The following is a 19,040-nucleotide window of genomic DNA, read 5'->3' on the forward strand; positions in this document are numbered from 1 at the left end:
ACGTGTCCCAGTTCGACAGCCTCTTCGCTGACCTCCCCGCCTCCAGACTCTCCCCTTTCCCGCTCTCCGCTGCCTGGATCGTTCTTCAGAAATCATTCTCCTATCACCCAACGCCTCTCTGATCTCGGTCGTTGCCCAGTCCTCTCCACATTAAGCAGAAACTCCTGCTTTTAAGACCCGGTCGGTTGTCGCCCTCCCGCCTATCCGCTCTCTTCTTCTTATTCCACATCCTGAACCCTTCACTCATCTCAAGCTCACCTACCTCACCGCGCCCTGTTCCCAATTCTCCTGCCTCGGACCGCGTATCACGACCTGCCGGCCTCTCCCTTCCTCTTCGAATCCACCGGACCGCAGCGCTCGCCGGTTTCTAAGCCCTTTTGGAATCCCGATTCCAAAGATTTTGATTTCTCATCTTTAAATCCTCCCTTCCAACAGTTACTTCTCCGTTTCCGCCCCAGCTCTGCGCCCGTGCACTTACCGTCTCCCGTAGCGTCTGTAGACGTGGTTTAATTTTCCGTTGGGCGTGAACTCATGTAGAAATCCCCTTTTCCTTTTTCCCGCCTGTTAGTTTAGCGTGCCTCTCCCCCGCTTAGAGCGTAAGCTCTTCGAGGAGCTCTGCCCAGCTCTGCACGTAGTGGACGCTCAACAGATGTTGCGCTGATCGCGATGCCGGTGCTTGGAGAGAGATAAGCCGGAGCATCACCGTCGTCAGTCAGTGGTATTCACTGAGCGTGCAGAGCACCATACTAAGCGTCTGGGAGCGCGCCGTGTAACGGAGTCGGTAATCACGTTTTCTGCCGCAGGAGTACAGCGCCCGGCGCGCTGTAGAGCGCCTAACGACCTCCTTTTTTAAAAAGGGGCTTGCAATCTAGTAGATCCCCGGCACCTTCGAGGAGAGAGCCGAGTTGGAAATCGTAGTTTTAGCTGGTCCTTTCCCCGTCACTTTCCCGTGACGGAGAAACTCGACGTTCTCAAAGAGCGCGCCGTCAGACTTCCCCACGAGGTTGATTTGCATGTTCTCCGCGTCCCCCCCACCCCCCTTCCGGCAGGGCCGGGCAGGCAAATCGTTCTGAGGGCGGGGGTCGGGACCGTTATCGACTTGGAAAGCATTTAGTGTGAACACCCTCGGTGGGTAGAGTGCCGTACTGGTTCTAAAGATTGTCCCCCAGGAGGATTCCTGCCTTCGGGAAGCTTCGAGATATAAAGGAAGAGACTCGAAAAATGGCCTCAGTGGCGGCTACATTTACACCGACGTATCATTTAGTTCCGGTCTTCATCGTATGAGTGAGTAGTCGAAGATGCATCTAAATACCCTCGGTATCCCTTAGTTGTCTGGCAAAATTCGGTAGCAGTTTAGTCAGCGGCTCCGAAAAGGGATAATTTTTTTTCGGAACGTGAATCTTTCTGACTCGAGGGATTCTGGTCCCTAAAACATCCCGAACGTTGGCATCCTACGGGAATCAGGGCCGTCGTTATCGCTCTCCGATCCTTGTGGTGAAAATACTAGGAACTAAGTATGCCGAGGACGTAGGGCTGTTCATTCATGCGGGTCGTATTTACTGAGCGCTTAGTCCGTGCGGAGCACTGTACTTACCACTTGAAGTTGCGTTCGTCACGGCTTTCTTTTGGCATTGAGGTGGGCAGTTGACTTATTTCATTCCCTCTGCTCCGAAAGTAACTTAAATAGTATTCCGCTTCAGCTGCGGTAGTGCTGATTCGATGAGCAGCCACCGTCCACGCCATCCGATTCGGAAATGTCTGCCGTGCTGAAAGTACAGGCGAAAAAGCGTGACCCCCTTAATCTCCACACCGGGGCCGGGGGGGGGACGCCAGCCTGTTGGGGCTCCGGCCGACCTGGGGACGAAGGGTTCTGACGGAAGAACCGTCCCGGCCCCGCACGAGTCCCGGAAGGGAGCAGGCGAGCGTGGCTGGTGAACCATTTCCGCAGTTCCCTCGGCGGCTTGCCTGCCGGGCTCGAGCGCTCCGGCCCAGTGGCCTCGGCCTTACGCAGAACTCACCGCCCCCGTCCCTGCCTCCCGCTGGCCGTTGCGCCGGTGGAACGAGGTGGGCAAGGGTGAAAGCCGGCAGCGCCCGTCCGCCCCGTTACCGTAATCGGTCCCGCCCTCTCTGGGCTTATGTCATTCTCGCTCGGCGACCCGGCCACGCTGAAGCGTCCCGCTACAGTTATTAAATGCTAATTTTTTTTAAAAAGCACTTTATATTGGAGTGGAATTACTATATTCCGTCCAGCCCACGGATTCTAAAGTGACGTGGCCTAAAAGTAATCATAATAGGAAGATGAGTCCTTGGTTTCTCTATCAAGACTTGGTAGAGGTGGAGGAGTGAGGTTCCCGTCCATGAAAGCTAAAGATTTAGAGGATGAAAGGTTATTCTTTTATAACCATTCTTTCAAGGTCCATCAAGACTTCACAAACCGTCCTCCTTTGCGAAGGAAAACGTTCTTTATGTAAATTTCCTTAACCGAAAAAAGGGCGTCCTGTAACTGCACGTTAACACTTTTCCATCGGTAAGAGTGTCTGGCTGGACCGAATGCGGTAGCCTTCTACGGTTTAATCGAGGTCACTGACTTCCAGAGTTGGTTTAGGAATCTGGACCGAGCCCAAGTCGGAAATGGGGAAGAAAGGAGCCGAAATGGAGGGGAAAGAGACGGAGTTGAAAAATAAACGGCGGGGAAATCTGCTGGGAAAATTCTGCAGGGGCACAAGGGGTTCGCTTTTCTTGAGCGAGGGAACCTTTGAATTGAAAAGTCAAGTCGAAAATAAGGCGACTCTGAAATGTTTTGCCAACGGGTGCTAGTTAATAAACTTTTCGAGGGCAGGGAATCGGTCGGCTAGCTCCATTTATCGTGCTCTCCCGAGTACGTAGTACAGCGCTCTGCCAAGATGGGCTACTCAATAACTACCATTATGGATTGAGAGCACGTAAAGGAATTTCATATTTTTCCAGAGGTTTGGGAACAGCTGGTTGTGGCAGGGAGCGTGTCTGTTGCGTCGTATTCTCCCACTCGCTTAGTACAGTGCTCCGTGCTCAGTAAATGCTAACCAGCGAAGATCTGAACGTAGAGCGTCCGTGAGAAAACGGAGCCCACGATGCGGCCTTAAAGTGCCGCTCAGAAACGTTGGATGAGTCTTGAACGGCCGTATTATGAGGTAGGGTGCCTCTGTGTGAGTAGAGACTAAGGCCGTCGGGTGTTTCGGATACGCACCTTGTACCGATCACCCCGAAGTGGTAGGTAGGGGATATTCTCCGGGGAGATTAACCGTTAATTGATGATTTTGGTAATATCGCGGAGTAGGTTGGGAAAGGTCGAATAACCAGCAGGGGGAGGTAAAATAAAAGAATTAAACCCGGAAGGATCCGACGGAAGAATTTCCGTAGGTGAGAAGCGGCGTCGGAGTGACGGGAAGAGAAACTGACGACAGCTCACGGCGCCGGACTTTGAGCGTCAGGGAGAGGAAGCGGAGCGGACAAACCTCCGGAGAGCGTATTAGATGGAATGCTGAAACAAGGAGCAAACTCGGGACGGTTCTTGGCTGTCCGTGCTCACGGGAAGGGTCGGAGACAGGAAACAGAACCGCTGCTAATGCAGAATACGGCAGGCGCCCCGTTGGCCGGCCAGAGGAAGCACCTCAGCGGTATTAACTTGGGCGAGAGCAGCGGAAGCCGGGCGCGAGCCGCTGTCGTGAACCGGTCGGGTTGTTGTAGTCGATCGGGGGGATCCGTCGAGCGCTCACCGTGCGCGGAGCACTGTTCTAAGCGCAGGGAAGAGGCAAGGTGACAGAGTCGGTAGACGTGTCCCCTGCCCCCGAGGATCGTGCGGTCCCGGATCGCCTCGCGCTTCCTAAAATCATCCGCTCCGGCCCTTCTCCCCCATCACTCCATTTTCAATCTCTCTTTCTCCGATGGCTCGGCCCCAGCCCTCGCGCCTCCTCCGGCTATTGCCGCCTCCGTTCAGTCGTATTTATGGAGCGCTTCCGGTGTGCGGAGCACCTGTGCTAAACGCTTGGAAAGCGCGATTCGGCAATAAAGAGACAATCCCTGCCCACGCCCGGCTTACGGGCCAGGAGGATCTCGCCTCATCTCCCCGCTCTCGTTTCTGAGCACCCGCGGCCTCAGTTTCCTCTCTACCTCTCGACCTTCGGCGGTCTGGCTTTCGGCCCTTTCGCTAGCACGAGACGGTGCTCTTTCGGGTCACGAATGGATGACCTCTGTATCCTTAAAGAGCCGTACTTGATCCTGGCCCTCCTTGACCTCTCAGTTGTTCCTGACACTGACCTTTGGGCATTCGGCATTCGCCCCACCTTCCGCCCCGTGGCCCGCCTGCTATCCCTCCTCGACTCTGCCGACCTCCTCCTCCACCATACCGCGCCCACTCACCGACTCGGTCACACCCTCGATCTTGTCATCTCCTACCGCTGCACTATCTCCTCACTCACCAACTCTGAAATCCCTCTCTCGGACCATAACCTTCTCACCTGCCTCATCTCTCACACTCCCTCCCCCTGCAAATCTTCGCTACTGCCCCACAGAGACCTCCGCTCTCTCGATCCCATCCGTCTTTCCAATAGCATCTCGCCTCACCTTGCCGCCCTGTCCTCTCTTCCCACTCTCGACGATCAGGTCTCCGCTCTCAACTCCACCCTCACTACTCATCTCGACTCTCTCGCCCCCCTTTCCCTCCGCCGCTCTCGCGCCACTAACCCACAGCCCCGGATCACCTCCTCCGTCCGCCTCCTACGCTCCTATGCTCGAGCTGCTGAGCGCCGCTGGCGAAAGTCCAAGCACCGAGCCGACCTCACACACTTCAAATTTATCCTTTCCTGCCTTAACTCTGCCCTCTCCTCCGCCAGGCAAAGCTTCTTCTCCTCCCTCATCGACACCCATGCCCGTCACCCCCGCCGATTGTTCCGGACCTTTAACTCTCTCCTTAGGCCCCCTGTTCCTCCCCCTCCCCCATCTCTCACCCCTAATGATCTGGCCACCTATTTCCTCACGAAAATCAACACGATCAGGTCTGAGCTCCCCAAAGTCACCCCTCCGCCTCTCCCCTCCCCCCCAACAACCCCCTCCCCTACTTTCCCATCCTTCCCTGCAGTATCCTCAGAGGAGATCTCCTCCCTCCTCGCAAGTGCCACCCCCTCCACCTGCGCCTCGGACCCCATTCCCTCTCACCTTCTTAAAACCATCGCCCCTGCCCTCCTCCCTTCCTTAACTTCTATTTTTAACCACTCAATCTCCAAGGGCTCCTTCCCCTCTGCCTTCAAACACGCCCACGTCTCCCCCATCCTAAAAAAACCCGCTCTTGACCCCACTTCCCCCTCCAGTTATCGTCCTATCTCCCTACTACCCTTCCTTTCCAAAATCTTAGAACGAGTCGTCTACAATCGATGCCTAGAATTCCTTAACTCCCATTCTCTCCTAGACCCCCTCCAATCTGGCTTCCGTCCCCTCCACTCTACCGAGACTGCTCTCTCTAAGGTCACCCATGACCTCCTTCTTGCCAAATCCAATGGCTCCTACTCCATTCTGATCCTCCTTGACCTCTCTGCTGCCTTTGACACTGTCGACCATCCCCTCCTCCTCCGTACCTTATCTCACCTTGGCTTCACGGACTCTGTCCTCTCCTGGTTCTCCTCTTACCTCTCTGGCCGATCATTCTCGGTCTCCTACGCTGGAGCCTCCTCCCCCTCCCATCCTTTAACTGTTGGAGTTCCTCAAGGGTCAGTTCTTGGCCCTCTTCTGTTCTCCATTTACACTCACTCCCTCGGTGAACTCATCCGCTCTCACGGCTTTGACTACCATCTCTACGCAGATGACACGCAGATCTACATCTCCGCCCCTGTCCTCTCCCCCTCCCTTCAGGCTCGCATCTCCTCCTGCCTCCGGGACGTCTCCACCTGGATGTCTGCCCGCCACCTAAAACTCAACATGAGCAAGACTGAGCTCCTCATCTTCCCTCCCAAGCCCGGTCTGCTCCCAGACTTCTCCATCACCGTGGATGGCACGACCATCCTTCCCGTCCCGCAGGCCCGCAATCTCGGTGTCATCCTTGACTCGTCCTGCTCGTTCACCCCACACATCCTATCCGTTACCGAGACCTGCCGGTTTCACCTCTACAATATCGCCAAGATCCGCCCTTTCCTCTCCACCCAGACGGCTACCTTACTATTACGGGCTCTCGTTATATCCCGGCTAGACTACCGTGTCAGCCTTCTCTCTGACCTCCCTTCCTCCTCTCTCGCCCCGCTCCGGTCTATTCTTCACTCCGCTGCCCGGCTCATCTTCCCGCAGAAACGATCTGGGCATGTCACTCCCCTTCTTAAACAACTCCAGTGGTTGCCTATCGACCTCCGCTCCAAACAAAAACTCCTCACTCTAGGCTTCGAGGCTCTCCATCACCTTGCCCCTTCCTACCTCTCCTCCCTTCTCTCTTTCTACCGCCCACCCCGCACGCTCCGCTCCTCTGCCGCCCACCTCCTCGCCGTCCCTCGGTCTCGCCTATCCCGCCGTCGACCCCTGGGTCACGTCCTCCCGCGGTCCCGGAACGCCCTCCCTCCTCACCTCCGCCAAACTGATTCTCTTTCCCTCTTCAAAACCTTACTTAAAAATCACCTCCTCCAAGAGGCCTTCCCAGACTGAGCTCCTCTTCCCCCTCTACTCCCTCTGCCATCCCCGCTTTACCTCTCCGCAGCTAAAGCCTCATTTTCCCCTTTTCCCTCTGCTCCTCCACCTCTCCCTTCCCATCCCCACAGCACTGTACCCGTCCGCTCAACTGTATATATTTTCGTTACCCTATTTATTTTGTTAATGAATTGTACATCGCCTTGATTCTATTTAGTTGCCATCAGTTTTTACGAGATGTTCTTCCCCTTGACGCTGTTTAGTGCCATTGTTCTTGTCTGTCCGTCTCCCCCGATTAGACTGTAAGCCCGTCAAACGGCAGGGACTGTCTCTATCTGTTGCCGACTTGTTCATCCCAAGCGCTTAGTACAGTGCTCTGCACATAGTAAGCGCTCAATAAATACTATTGAATGAATGAATGAACTTAAGAATGTATCTATAAAATATTACGTACGTATCCATAAAATATGAATTATATTAACCCCTGATCCCCCTTTAGACGCTAAGCCTGTTTTGCGCAGGGGACGCGGCTACTAACCCTCTTGCACTGTACTCTCCCAAGTGCTCGTACGGTGCTCTGCCCACAGTAAGCGCTCAACAGATACCGCCGATGGACCGGACCACTCTCCTCGAAACACCGAGGCGTAAGAAGGGCTGCCTTCTAAACTTCTCGTGGTAACAGTCCCCGTACCCTCTGTATAAATAAGTGTTTCCCGCGTTTTTGAAGCTGTCGCCTCTAAGATTTAAGCCCCCTTGGCTTGGTGGTGTGGAATTTGGTGAATGACAAGTGAGCGTTCACCCTGACCCGCCTGAATTTTGTAAACCGCAGCAAGCTTAAGGCACTTAATCCCCTCGTCCCCTCCTACCTCACCCCCCTACTCTTAATATAGAGCCCGGCCTGCACACTTGGTTCCGCTGACGCCAACCTGCTCACCGGGACTCCATCTCGTCCATCTCGCCGCCGACCTCTTACCCGCGTCCCACCTCCGGCCAGGGACGCCCTCCCTCCTCCTGGCCGACAGATGGATTGCCCTCCCCTCCCTCCCAGCCTTATTGAAGGCACATCTCCTCCAAAAAAACTTCCCTAGGTCCCCTTCTCCTTGTCTCTCACCTCCACCTGTGTCGCCCCGACTCGCTCCCTTCATTGATCCTCCTTGCCCTCCTCGCAGCAGATATATATATTTGTATATATCTGTAATATACGTATTTATGCTTCTCGACGTCCGTCTCTCCCCCCCGCCGAAGACGGTGAACTCGTTGTGGACGGGGACGTATCTGTTTCCTCGCAGCACATCTGTATATATCTGTAATTTTTGTATTTATGCTGATCGACGTCCGTCTCCCCCCCCCCCCGTAGACTCTGAGCTCATCGTGGGCAGGGGACGTGTCCGTTGTTCAGGAATAATCTTCCAACCACTCAGTTCAGCGGTCTGCACGTAGCTCTCGGTAAATCTGATGGAATAAATGAATGCATGAACAAGTCGGGCCCAACTTTGCCCTTCGAGGATCAAGGTCTTGTCTTTTCGGTCGGTCCCCGTACGGAAATTGCTCCACCGCCCTCACGGGATTTTTTGCGGACATCCCCACGTACCTACGAGAGAAATGTATACCAATCTGAACTCATGAAAATGTCACCGGTCCTGGAATCTAGCCGATGGGAAGGCCGAGGGAAAAATGAGCACTGATTCTGAAGTCTCTAAAAGACGCCTTTTTTAAGGACCGCCTCTTTTCTTTCCCCTCTTTAAGGCTATATTCAAGGAATGAGCGACTTGCTGTCCCCCGTTTTGTACGTAATGGAGAATGAAGTGGATGCCTTTTGGTGTTTTGTATCGTACATGGATCAAGTGGTAAGAACCGCTGTGGTGTGTGTTTTTCCGGGTTTCTTTTAATGAGGTTAATATAATAGAGGGCATTACTTATTTTTAACGGTATTTGTTAAGCACTTACTGTGTGCTGGTCACTGTTCCGAGCGCGGGGGTGAATGCAGGCTCATCCGCTGGGGCGCATCCCCCTTTTCCAGGTGAGGTAACTGAGGCACAGAGAAGTTAAGTGACTTGCTCAAGATCCCGCAGCGGACAGGCCGCGGAGCAGAACCCAGATCCTCCTCTTGGGCCTGACCTCTACCCACTAGACCGTCCTGTCTCTCACTTTAAAATCAACCAGTTAGGGGAGGTGCGGGGCCCTGGGTCTCATCTGGTGTATAAATCCCATTTTAGGTGCTCCCTGATTCTTCTTCCTACCTCTCTGTCTCCCCTGCTAGAATGTAAGGTCCTCGTGACCCTGCGTCACGTCTGTTAGCCCTGTCGTTCTCGCTCATGTGCGTAGTATGGTATTCATTCATTCAATAGTATTTATTGAGCGCTTACTATGTGCAGAGCACTGTACTGAGCGCTTGGAATGGACAATTCGGCAACAGAGAGAGACGATCCCTGCCCAACGATGGGCTTTTTTAACAAGCAAAACTCCTCACTGTGGGCTTCCAAGCTCTCCCCATCACCTCGCCCCCCCCCCCCCCCCCACCTCACCCCCGCTTCTCTCCCTCTACATCCCAGCCCGCACACTCTGCTCCTCCGGTGCCGCTCCCCTCCTCACCGGGCCTCGGTCTCCCATCCCGCCGTCGTCCCACGTCCTCCCTCTGGCCTGGAACGCCCTCCCTCCTCAAATCTGCCCAACCTCCCTCCTTCAGAGCCCTACCGAAAGCTCACCTCCTCCAAGAGACCGTCCCAGACTAAGCCCCCCTCTTCCTCCGCGCCGCCCAGTACTTGTAATACTATTTCTTTTTATTCATGATGTGCATATATATCTATAATTCTACCCATTGATAATGATGCTGCTGAGGTCCGTTGACTTGTTTTGATCTCCGTCTCCGTCTAGACTGTGAGCCCGTTGTGGACAGGGATCGTCTCTCCCTGATGCTCAGTTGTACTTCCCAAGCGCTCAGTCCAGCGCCCCGCACACGGGAGGCGCTCGGTAAATACGCCCGAACCCGACCGAGCGACTCGGAGTGCTTACTGTGGGCGGAGCCCCGTCCCAAGCAGTCGGGAGAGTACGATGTGATAGAAATGGCAGACGCAGACTCTGCCGTCAGAGACGTTCAATCTAGCGAGGTCGACTGGCGTGAGGAGAAAGTACAGGGGAGAAGGAGTCCGAGCCCCCTCGGTGGGTGTTCCCTAAGCGCTGTCAATTGATTATCCGGTCGAGATTTACCGAGGCACGGAAGGAAATTACAAAGGAGATACTGTCTCCGCCGTCAGGTGACTCAGTCCAGCGAGGAGAGGGAGCGTAAACCCAGAGCACAAACGCGATAAAAATAGAGAAAACTTTCTAGTTTTGAAAAATATAACACGGAGTTACAGGGAGCTCTGTGGGTACCCTCTCACCTGGTACCGTGAAAAGAGAATTTTAAGCAGAAAAGCACGTCACGGTGAAGCCCTGGGACCAGACGACCACGATACACGAAATCCATGTGTCGCCATCTGCTGATACTGCCCGGGATCCATTAGCCCCACCTGACGTTACACCTGGTCATAGGTGGAAAATCAGTTCCCTTCAATCAAGCAATCAATCAGTGGTATTTATTGAGCACTTACCATGTTCACAACACCGTACTAAGCGCTTGGGAGAGTACAGTACACCAGAGTCAGCATAACGAGACTACAGTCCAGAGGGGGAGACAGACATTGATAGGAATAAATGTGTCATGCATCACATTTAAGGATCTGTACATCAGAGCTGTGAGTTCGGGGATGGGGTGAATAAGAGATGGCTAAAGGTCGCAGATCCAAGGACATAGAAGACTCGGAGAGCAAGCAGGGGAAAAGAGGGCTTTGTCAAGAGAAGGCCTGTTCCTTCCTACATTTGCACCGTTCAAATTTCTCTCTGTCCTGTTGGGAACAGTTTTCCTCTCGCTCCAGACTCCTAACATGACCCCCGCCTCCTCTGTCTCCTCTCAAGCCCCCTCAATTAGTCACTTGCGTTTATTGAACGCTTACTGTGTGCAGAGCGCTCTACTAAGTACTTGGGAGAGTACAATATAACAGACACATTCCCTGTCCACAACGGCTAGAGGGAGAGACAGAGAGTAGTATAAATCAATAAAAGTACAGATAAGTACCTAGGTGCCGCGGGGCTGGGACCGGGGATGCTTAAAGGGAGCAACTCAGGGCGATGCAGAAGGGAGTGGGAGAAGTGGAACTTTAATAGAAGCTTTAAAGAAAAGAATTTAACCCCCCTCCCGACCCCCAAAACAGCAAAAAATCTCCCCTCGTTCCCAGCTCCCGCTGGTCTGGTGCGGTGGCCAGACGAGAGGCGTGGTTAACCCCCGCAGCCTCGGAAGGGGAGGGAGAGGAGCGGAGGGAGCGGTGCGGACAAGTCGGCCGGCGCAGGGTGGGATCGGAGCTTTCGGGGACCTGGGGTGCTGTGGGGGGGGTAAAGAGTGGAGCCCGGCAGAGAGCCGTGAGGCAGCCGGGCCGTTCGGGCGTCTGGCCGCCGGGCCGGGGGACCCCGTATCGGGAGGAGAGTGGCTTGGGAAAGTGGAGCGCGGAAGGACGGCGTTGGGATTCCGGGGCTCAGTTGGGAAGGAGAGGGATGGCCACAACGGATCTACAAAGTACACTTCATTACCCGTCGAGTTCTGTCATCCTGCAGGGAATGGGAAACTCACCTCGTTCCGTGTAACTCGGCAGGAAAACATCCCCCCCCGACGTGACGGTTCGTAATCCATCCGCATTTTCGGAGAACGTGTTACGTGCCGATCCCGAGATATATCTAATTTCCCATAGGAAAGAATGTAAAGTTCAGTAATGTGTTGGCTAGATCAAAAAACAACATAAATATATTAAACACAGTTACGTGATCAAACAGCAAGGCCGATAGGTGCTAGGAATGAAAGGTTAGGAATTAAATTGGTCCGTTATTTAATTATCGGAGTTCTTTCACATCCCGTTTAAGAAAGGTCCAATACAGGCTCTGCTGCTAGAGAGTAGATAGATGTTGAAATGTACTTTTAATCTCTCTAATCCTAGTCCAGTTACTCGAGAGAGATGTTTGGCGCTCGGCGAGAAAGATGGCGAAGCAAGAGGGGCGTGGAAATTCAGTAGTGCTGTTGTGAAAGAGCGGTAGAATAGGAGCGGTAGGAATCCAAAAATATTGGAAAAATCGGCGTAAAGAAATTCAGATGACGTTAGTCATGGAGTGACTTGCGGAAGAGGCGGATCTGAAGTAGAGTTTTAGAGGCGTGAGGGATCACAGTTTGGGGAACGGGGGGAAGAGAATTTCAGGCAACGGAGATTGACATTTGCGGTGGAAGTGAGGTGGGAGACTCCCCTGTAGGGACCGGGAGCCCACCGTGGGCTGAAGCACGGAGTGGAGTAGAAAATGAGGGAAACTAGGCAAGGTCTCCGCAGGTGATAGGTAGACCGAGTCAACGACCTTCAGGACCTTGAGGCATTTGGTATCCGCCCCAGCCTCACAACGTTTATGTACCTATGTCTATGAATCGTATCTTAGAAATTAAGATACTAATGTCCAGCTCCCCCCCTAGACTCTACGCTCCGGTTGGGCGGGGAACCCGTCGACCCACTCTGTTGTTTTGTCTTCTCCCAAGAGTTTAGGACGGTGTTCTGCCCTCAGTAAATACCACTGATTGAGTGAGATCCCATTATTATTATCGTTCTTATTAGGAGCAGCAACCTCTGGCCGGAAGGCCCACGGATGTGGGCGCCGCTCTGTTTTTCACGGCTTTTACTCTGGGGTTGCTGCCCCCAAAGTCAAAGCGAAGGCCGCGTCTCCCGATCCTGAGGGCTCTTCTTCGCTCTTTTCTATCTCCTTGCTGATAGACGACGGACGGATCGGCGGAAGGTGGATCCACCGCAGCCCCCTCGCTGTCTCTGTAGGATTCCGGTTCTCGGCGTCCGTATAGTAGCTCACCGAGAACCGCTGCCCTTTGACTGCAAACCTATCTTTCCACCTTTTCCGAAAGACGCAGAGAACCGTTAAAGTCGGGGCACCGCGCGCGGGGAGGAAAGAGAATGCGCGGGTTTACGTGCGCTGAAATCCGATCGTTCAAAACGAGATGGACGTCAGGTGCCGAAAAGCAACGCGGACTATTTGAAGCGGTCTTAGCTTGCAAAATTAAAAGTATTTAATGAGCAGGATAATTAGAAAAATGTTTATTTCCACAAACGCTGTCTGTGTAATGAAACGTAAAATGCATTTTAATGGCTTATGGTAATTATTTTCCAGTCCTTTGTCCTTGCCTCTTAATTCCTCAGTTCACGTTAGCAGATTTGAGCTCCTTATTCCCAGGCTAATACTCTGGAATTACTGAAAGCGGAGAGTGAAGAAAGGCATAGAAGTAACACTTGGCTAGAGTTCAAGGCGTGCTTCGGTTTTACCGGGTTTTATTTCGGAGCGAGGCCTCGTTATAGGCAGTCCCTAAATTTTTCCTAGTGGTATCGTTTACTGGGCATCCGCTTGGGTGCTTAATACTGTATTAGACACTTAGGAAGTGCAAAAATCTCGAAATGACACATTCCCTACCCACAGGGGGTTATACTCTAATGGAGGAGACAAATGTATTTACAGTACGTGGTTGAAATAAAGAATTGAGTGTGTGTGTGTGTAGAATGTGCTCAGAAGGTCATGGGTTCGAATCATAGCCCCGCCACTTGTCTGCTGTGTGACCCTGGGCGCTTCACTTCTCTGTGCCTCAGTTCCCTCACCTGTAAAATGAGGATCGAGTCCGTGAGCCCCACGTGGGACAAGGACTGAGCCCAACCCGATTTGCTTGTGTCCGCCCCGACGTTTAGTACAGTTCCTGGCACTTAACAAATGCCACAGTCATTAATTTACGTGCATGCACGCACGCACAGGTGAGGCCCAGAGGTTTTAAATTGATCTGTATGTGCTAGAAATGGTTAAATAATAGTAATAATAATAATGTTGGTATTTATTAAGCGCTTACTATGTGCCGAGCACTGTTCTAAGCGCTGGGGTAGACACAGGGGAATCAAGTCGTCCCACGTGGGGCTCACAGTCTTAATCCCCATTTTACAGATGAGGGAACTGAGGCACAGAGAAGTTAAGTGACTTGCCCACAGTCACACAGCCGACAAGTGGCAGAGCTGGGATTCGAACTCATGAGCCCTGACTCCAAAGCCCGTGCTCTTTCCACTGAGCCACGCTGCTTCTCCGAGCATGGGCGGAGAAGGCTCAGGTTAAAGGTTAAATGGGCGAGATGGCTCAGGAGGTTAGGAAATTATCGGGGGAGGGCTTGGTGGAGGAAGTGGGGGTTTTAGGAGGGATTTGAATGAGGAAAGAACTGCGGTCTGTCCTCTCTGTGGCGTGTTTATCAACATTTCACCTCCACAGAACTGTAATCCTTCTTTTTTTTCCCTCCGTTTTCCATTAAAGCATCAGAATTTTGAAGAGCAGATGCAAGGCATGAAGACACAGCTTATTCAACTGAGCGCTCTACTCCACTTTCTGGACAGTGGATTTTGCAGTTACTTAGGTATGTTTCAGGGCATCAAAATACGCACCCTTCTGCATTGCGAGGTTGGTAAAAGATGGGTGATTCCTCTGCGGGATCGAGGACTGAGACCAGTCTTTTTCGAAGTAACTTCAGAACCGCTTCGAACTGTACCGCCTCTCGAAATGAAACGGGTGTGTTCTCACGTCTCAGAATTTATTCTGTAGATTTCCAGGTATCTGTTCAGTCTAGAGGATTGGTTTCAATGAAAAGACCCGGAAATTTACAAATAAAACCTTGGCTCGGTGAGCGACAGAGACGGGCGGTTCCGATCTTGAGATTATCGAGAGCCTAAATCGTTCCGATTTTCAGATTATTGCGAGACGTTATCCATCTTTCTCCTTTTCCAGAATCTCAAGACTCAGGATACCTGTATTTTTGCTTCCGGTGGCTCTTGATCAGGTTCAAAAGAGAGTTTAGTTTTCCCGATATTCTTCGATTATGGGAGGTAAGAAAGAATCTACAGGGACTACGATCTCGGTCTCCCTAAAAAATCCGGTGTATTCCCTGTAAAGCGTGCCATGTTGCCCCATTTGGAATATCACCTTCAGTTGGAAAGAAAGAAGGAAATGGATATTGTGATGCGTCTTCTCTGTCTCCTTTAGACCGTCAGTGCTTCCTGAAATGTAGCAGAGGTCTGCCTTATTCCTTTTTGATGCAAGGATCCCCAAATCTTCTCCTTTCAGTCTGACTACCGTCGTGTGGACTCGATGTTTTTTTTTTTCGCAGTACTTTTCCTATCGTTCCTCCTCCTACTTTGACTTTGAATCCCATATGGGATGGGACTGGGTCTGACATGATGAACTTCTACCTCCCCTGACACGTAATACCGTAACAGTAATAATTCTTAGGTCCAAGTACGCTTCCTAAGAGGTTCCTTTGGGAATTCATTTCCACAAATTGTTCATCGGGTACTGCGTTGATTTTAGTTGGTTTTTGGAATCTTTCCTGCCAAAGCCCTCGAATTTTCGCGCGGAGGACAGGTAAACGATCTGCCTTTTTGGCTTCGAGGCACAACGGGGAGAGAGCCCGGGGACTAATCCCAGCCCCGCCACTTACCAGTGCTGCGACTGCGGGCAAGCGACTTATTCAGTAGTATTTATTGAGCGCTTACTATGTGCAGAGCACTGTACTAAGTGCTTGGAATGTACAAATCGGTAACAGAGACAGTCTAATCGACTTATCTTCTCGGTACCTCGGTTCCCTCGATTGTAAAATGGAGATTTAATGCCTGTTTTCCCTCCCGCTTAAGTCCGTTCTCCCTGCCACGTGAGTCAGGGACTGTGTCCAACCTGATTATGTCGTATCTACCCCGGTGGTCAGTAGAACGTTTAGCGCTTTGTAAACACCGAATCCCAGAGTTGCCGTTACCGTTCCCTCAGCAAGAATCCCCGCTACACCCCTCTCCTCCTCTGTCGGTAGCGCCCGGGCCTTCTTCCTCTCCTGCCTGCCACGCTCAGTCATCCTCTGACGATTCCTTCCCCTCTGCCGTCCAGAAAAGGGCCGCTTCTCTCCGTTCCTCCCAGACGCCCACCTCATTTCCCGTTTCCGTCCCCCCTCCTTGAACGGGTTCTCTCCCCGCCGTTCTTCAACGGTCCCATTCCCGGCCCTCCGCGGTCCGGTTTCCATCCCCCCTTGGCCTCCACCGAAAGCGGTTTCTCCAACGTCATCAGTGGACGTCTTCTTGCCGAATCTATTAGACCCTTTTTTCTCCCCGACCGTCCTTGACCTCTCACTTTATTTTGCTACGGGGTCGCTCCCGTCTCCTGGAAACCCCGGCGTGGTTCTCTCTGGCTCAGGGTGGCTCGGTGGCAAGAGCCCGGGCTTGGGAGCCAGAGGTCGTGGGTTCGAATGCCGGCTCCACCGCTTGCCAACTGGGTGACTGTGGGCAAGTCACTTCATTCAGTAGTATTTATTGAGCGCTTACTATGTGCAGAGCACTGTACTAAGCGCTTGGAATGTATAAATCGGTAACAGAGACGGTCCCTGCCCTTTGACGGGCTTCCGGTCTAATCGGTCACCTCTCTGGGCCTCAGTTACCTCATCTGGAAAGTGGGGATTAAGACTGTGAGCCCCACGTGGGACAACCTGATCGCCTTGTATCCCCCCAGCGCTCAGAACGGCGCTTTGCACCCAGTGAGCACTTAACAAATACCACCGTTGTTATTATTAACTCCGTTTTATTGTATTCTCCCCAGTGTGTAGTCCCGTGCTCTGCGCACAGCAAGGGCTCAGTGAATACCATCCGTTGATCGGCTCCTCGTCCTCCTCTCCCCTCTCATGCATGTCGCGTGCTTACCGTGTGCAAAGCACTGTCCTAAGCGCTTGGGCGAGTACACTACGGCAGCAAATCCCCGTTCCCTGCCCACAGCGAGCTCACTGCCTCTCAGAATGGAGCCTTCCCAGTCTCACTGACTCGTCCACTCCCTCCCGCAGCCTAATTCCAGGTGTTGCTCAAGGCTCTGTCCCGGCCCCACTTCTTTTCCAGCTTTACGCTCACTCCTTTGGAGGGCTTATCCACTCCCGTAGGGAAGCCGCGCGGCTCAGGGGCAAGAGCCCGGGCTGGGGAGTCCGAGGTCATGGGTTCGAATCCCCGCTCCGCCACTTGGCAGCTGGGGGACTGTGGGCAAGTCACTTCCCTTCTCTGGGCCTCAGTTCCCTCTTCTGGAAAATGGGGATGAAGACTGGGAGCCTCACGTGGGACAACCTGATGACCCTGGATCTCCCCCAGCACATAGAACATTGCTCTGCACATAGTAAGCGCTTAACAAATACCAACATTATTATTATTATACATATGATTCTCAGATCTATTATCCTGGCCCCGTCCCCTCTCCTCTGCAATCACCCATTCCCCCCGCCTCGGCTTTCTGTCAGCATCAAGCAGAAACTCGTGTTCACTGACTTCAGAGCAGTCCACCTCAGCTCCCGCTCGTACTTGTCCACTCTCTTCTCCCACTCCAGCCCAGCTCGGACTCTTTAATTGCCCTCGAGCTCCCCCGCTCGCTGCGCCTCTTTTCATCCTGCGTGACCTCTTTCTCGCCCCCTCCCTCCTCCCTGGAACTTCCTCCCCCATCATGTCAATCAAATCATATTTCTCGAGTGCTGACGATGTGCGGAGGACTGTACTGAGCGCCTGGGAGAGTAGAGCAGAAGCAGCCGACGTGTTCCCTGCCCATGACGAGCTTTTAGTCCGGAGGGATCAGACGGGTCAATGCTCTCCCTAGCTCCGGAGCCCTTCTGAAAGGACATTGAGGACTTCCGAGCCACACCAGCCCCCGGTGGAGAAGCGGTGGAGGGCGGCGGTCCTGGGTTCGAATCCCGCCTCGGCCTCCTGCCAGCTCTGGGCGAGTCACTTGACTTCTCTGGGCCTCAGTTCCCTCATCCGGCAAAGGGAGATGAAGTCTGGGAGCCCTACGTGGGGCATCCTGCTTCCCTTGTATTCATCCATTCAATCGTATTTATTGAGCGCTTACTATGTGCAGAGCACTGTACTGAGCGCTTGGAATGTACAATTCGGCAACAGGTAGAGACCATCCCCGCCCAATGACGGGCTCACGGTCTAATCGGGGGAGACGGACGGCAGACCAGAACAGAACGAAGCAAAAGCAAGATGACATTATCACGCTAAATAAATAGAATAAATAGAATTATGTCTCCCCCAGCGCTTAGAACGGTGCTTTGCACATAGTAAGCGCTTAACAAGTGCCATGATAATTATTAGTATTATTATTATTCATGGCTTTAGCCTTGTACTCTATTACACGTGCCTCGGATTTGCTTGCTAGGCGCTTACTGTGTGCCGAGCACTGTCCTAAGCTCTGGGGTTAGGTAATCGGGTTGTCCCACGTGTGGCGCACAGTCGTAATCCCCCGTTTTCCAGATGAGGGAACTGAGGCGCAGAGAAATGAAGTGACTTGCCCAAAGTCACCCAGCAGACAGGTGGCGGAGCCGGGATTAGAACCCAGGACCTCTGACTCCCAAGCCCGGGCTCTTGCCGCTGAGCCGCGCTGCTTCTCAGGTAGAGAAGGGGCGGCGTGTTGATCGAGAGAACACGTGGTGCCGGGAGAGAGTTCTAACTCCTAACCCGCACCTCTTTGTTCCAGAATTCCATTCCGGAAGGAGAATCCAGATGATATTACTCTACCCCATCTGATTTTTAATGTTTATCGGTGTCTTTTCATGGTTTATTAACCTCTTTCCCTTTAAAGAATGAATTACGGTTTATTGCAACAAAGCGGGGCCGGGTATCTGAATGGCTGTCGAATCCGTGAGCCGGCTGAGCAAATTGAATATTTCGAATGAAACTTTCAAGGTTAATTGCAGTGTAATTAAATGTATTTTTAAATTGAATTCACTTCGGCTATCACTCCGTTTGATTTATACCTAGGGAAGCAAGTGTTCGGTAGCGTGCCCGTTGCCCAAGTGAAACGAGTTCCTCGGGGAAAATCCGAGTCTCCCCATTTCTGAGGAAAATAGCGGCTCCAGGACGTTGGCCAGGTGGAAAAACTGGCACGGCGTCGACGGGGTGTAAGCTGAGAATTCTCTGTAACAGGGTGGTCAGGTGGGATGTGGAACGAGGCAGAATGGAGGGGTTTTACTTTTCTCCTCCGTGGTCAAGTCGTGGCTGGATGGACTCCCTCGTTAGAAGCAAGAAGCAACTAGAAATCCAAGTGGTCATGTGACTTTGAAGCAGCTCTCGTTCCTCCCGAGGGCCTTAATTCGGGAATGTCGACATATTACGTGGTTGGTTTCCGCACCGACCTCAGAGCTCTGAAGGACGCTAAGACCGAACACCTCTCCGCACCTCCCGTCCTGGGCCGCCCCAGACCCGAAACTCCCTTTCGGGGAATCGAGGAAGCGCGTT

The 19,040-nt window shown here is 52.8% G+C and overlaps 1 protein-coding gene across 2 annotated transcripts in view; it reads left to right on the forward strand.

Moving 5' to 3' along the window:
- The window catches only part of TBC1D15 (TBC1 domain family member 15), a 72,292-nt gene that overhangs the window by 47,106 nt on the left and 6,146 nt on the right, over positions 1-19,040 (forward strand). For both annotated transcript variants that reach the window (XM_029079442.1, XM_029079443.1), the window contains 3 exons: positions 8,389-8,489; positions 14,056-14,155; positions 14,524-14,621. In XM_029079442.1, the coding sequence (XP_028935275.1) occupies positions 8,389-8,489; positions 14,056-14,155; positions 14,524-14,621 (299 nt within the window). The remainder of the gene's footprint in view (positions 1-8,388; positions 8,490-14,055; positions 14,156-14,523; positions 14,622-19,040) is intronic.

The sequence above is a fragment of the Ornithorhynchus anatinus genome, chromosome 14, assembly GCF_004115215.2.
Source record: "Ornithorhynchus anatinus isolate Pmale09 chromosome 14, mOrnAna1.pri.v4, whole genome shotgun sequence".
NCBI classification, from domain to species: Eukaryota; Metazoa; Chordata; class Mammalia; order Monotremata; family Ornithorhynchidae; genus Ornithorhynchus; species Ornithorhynchus anatinus.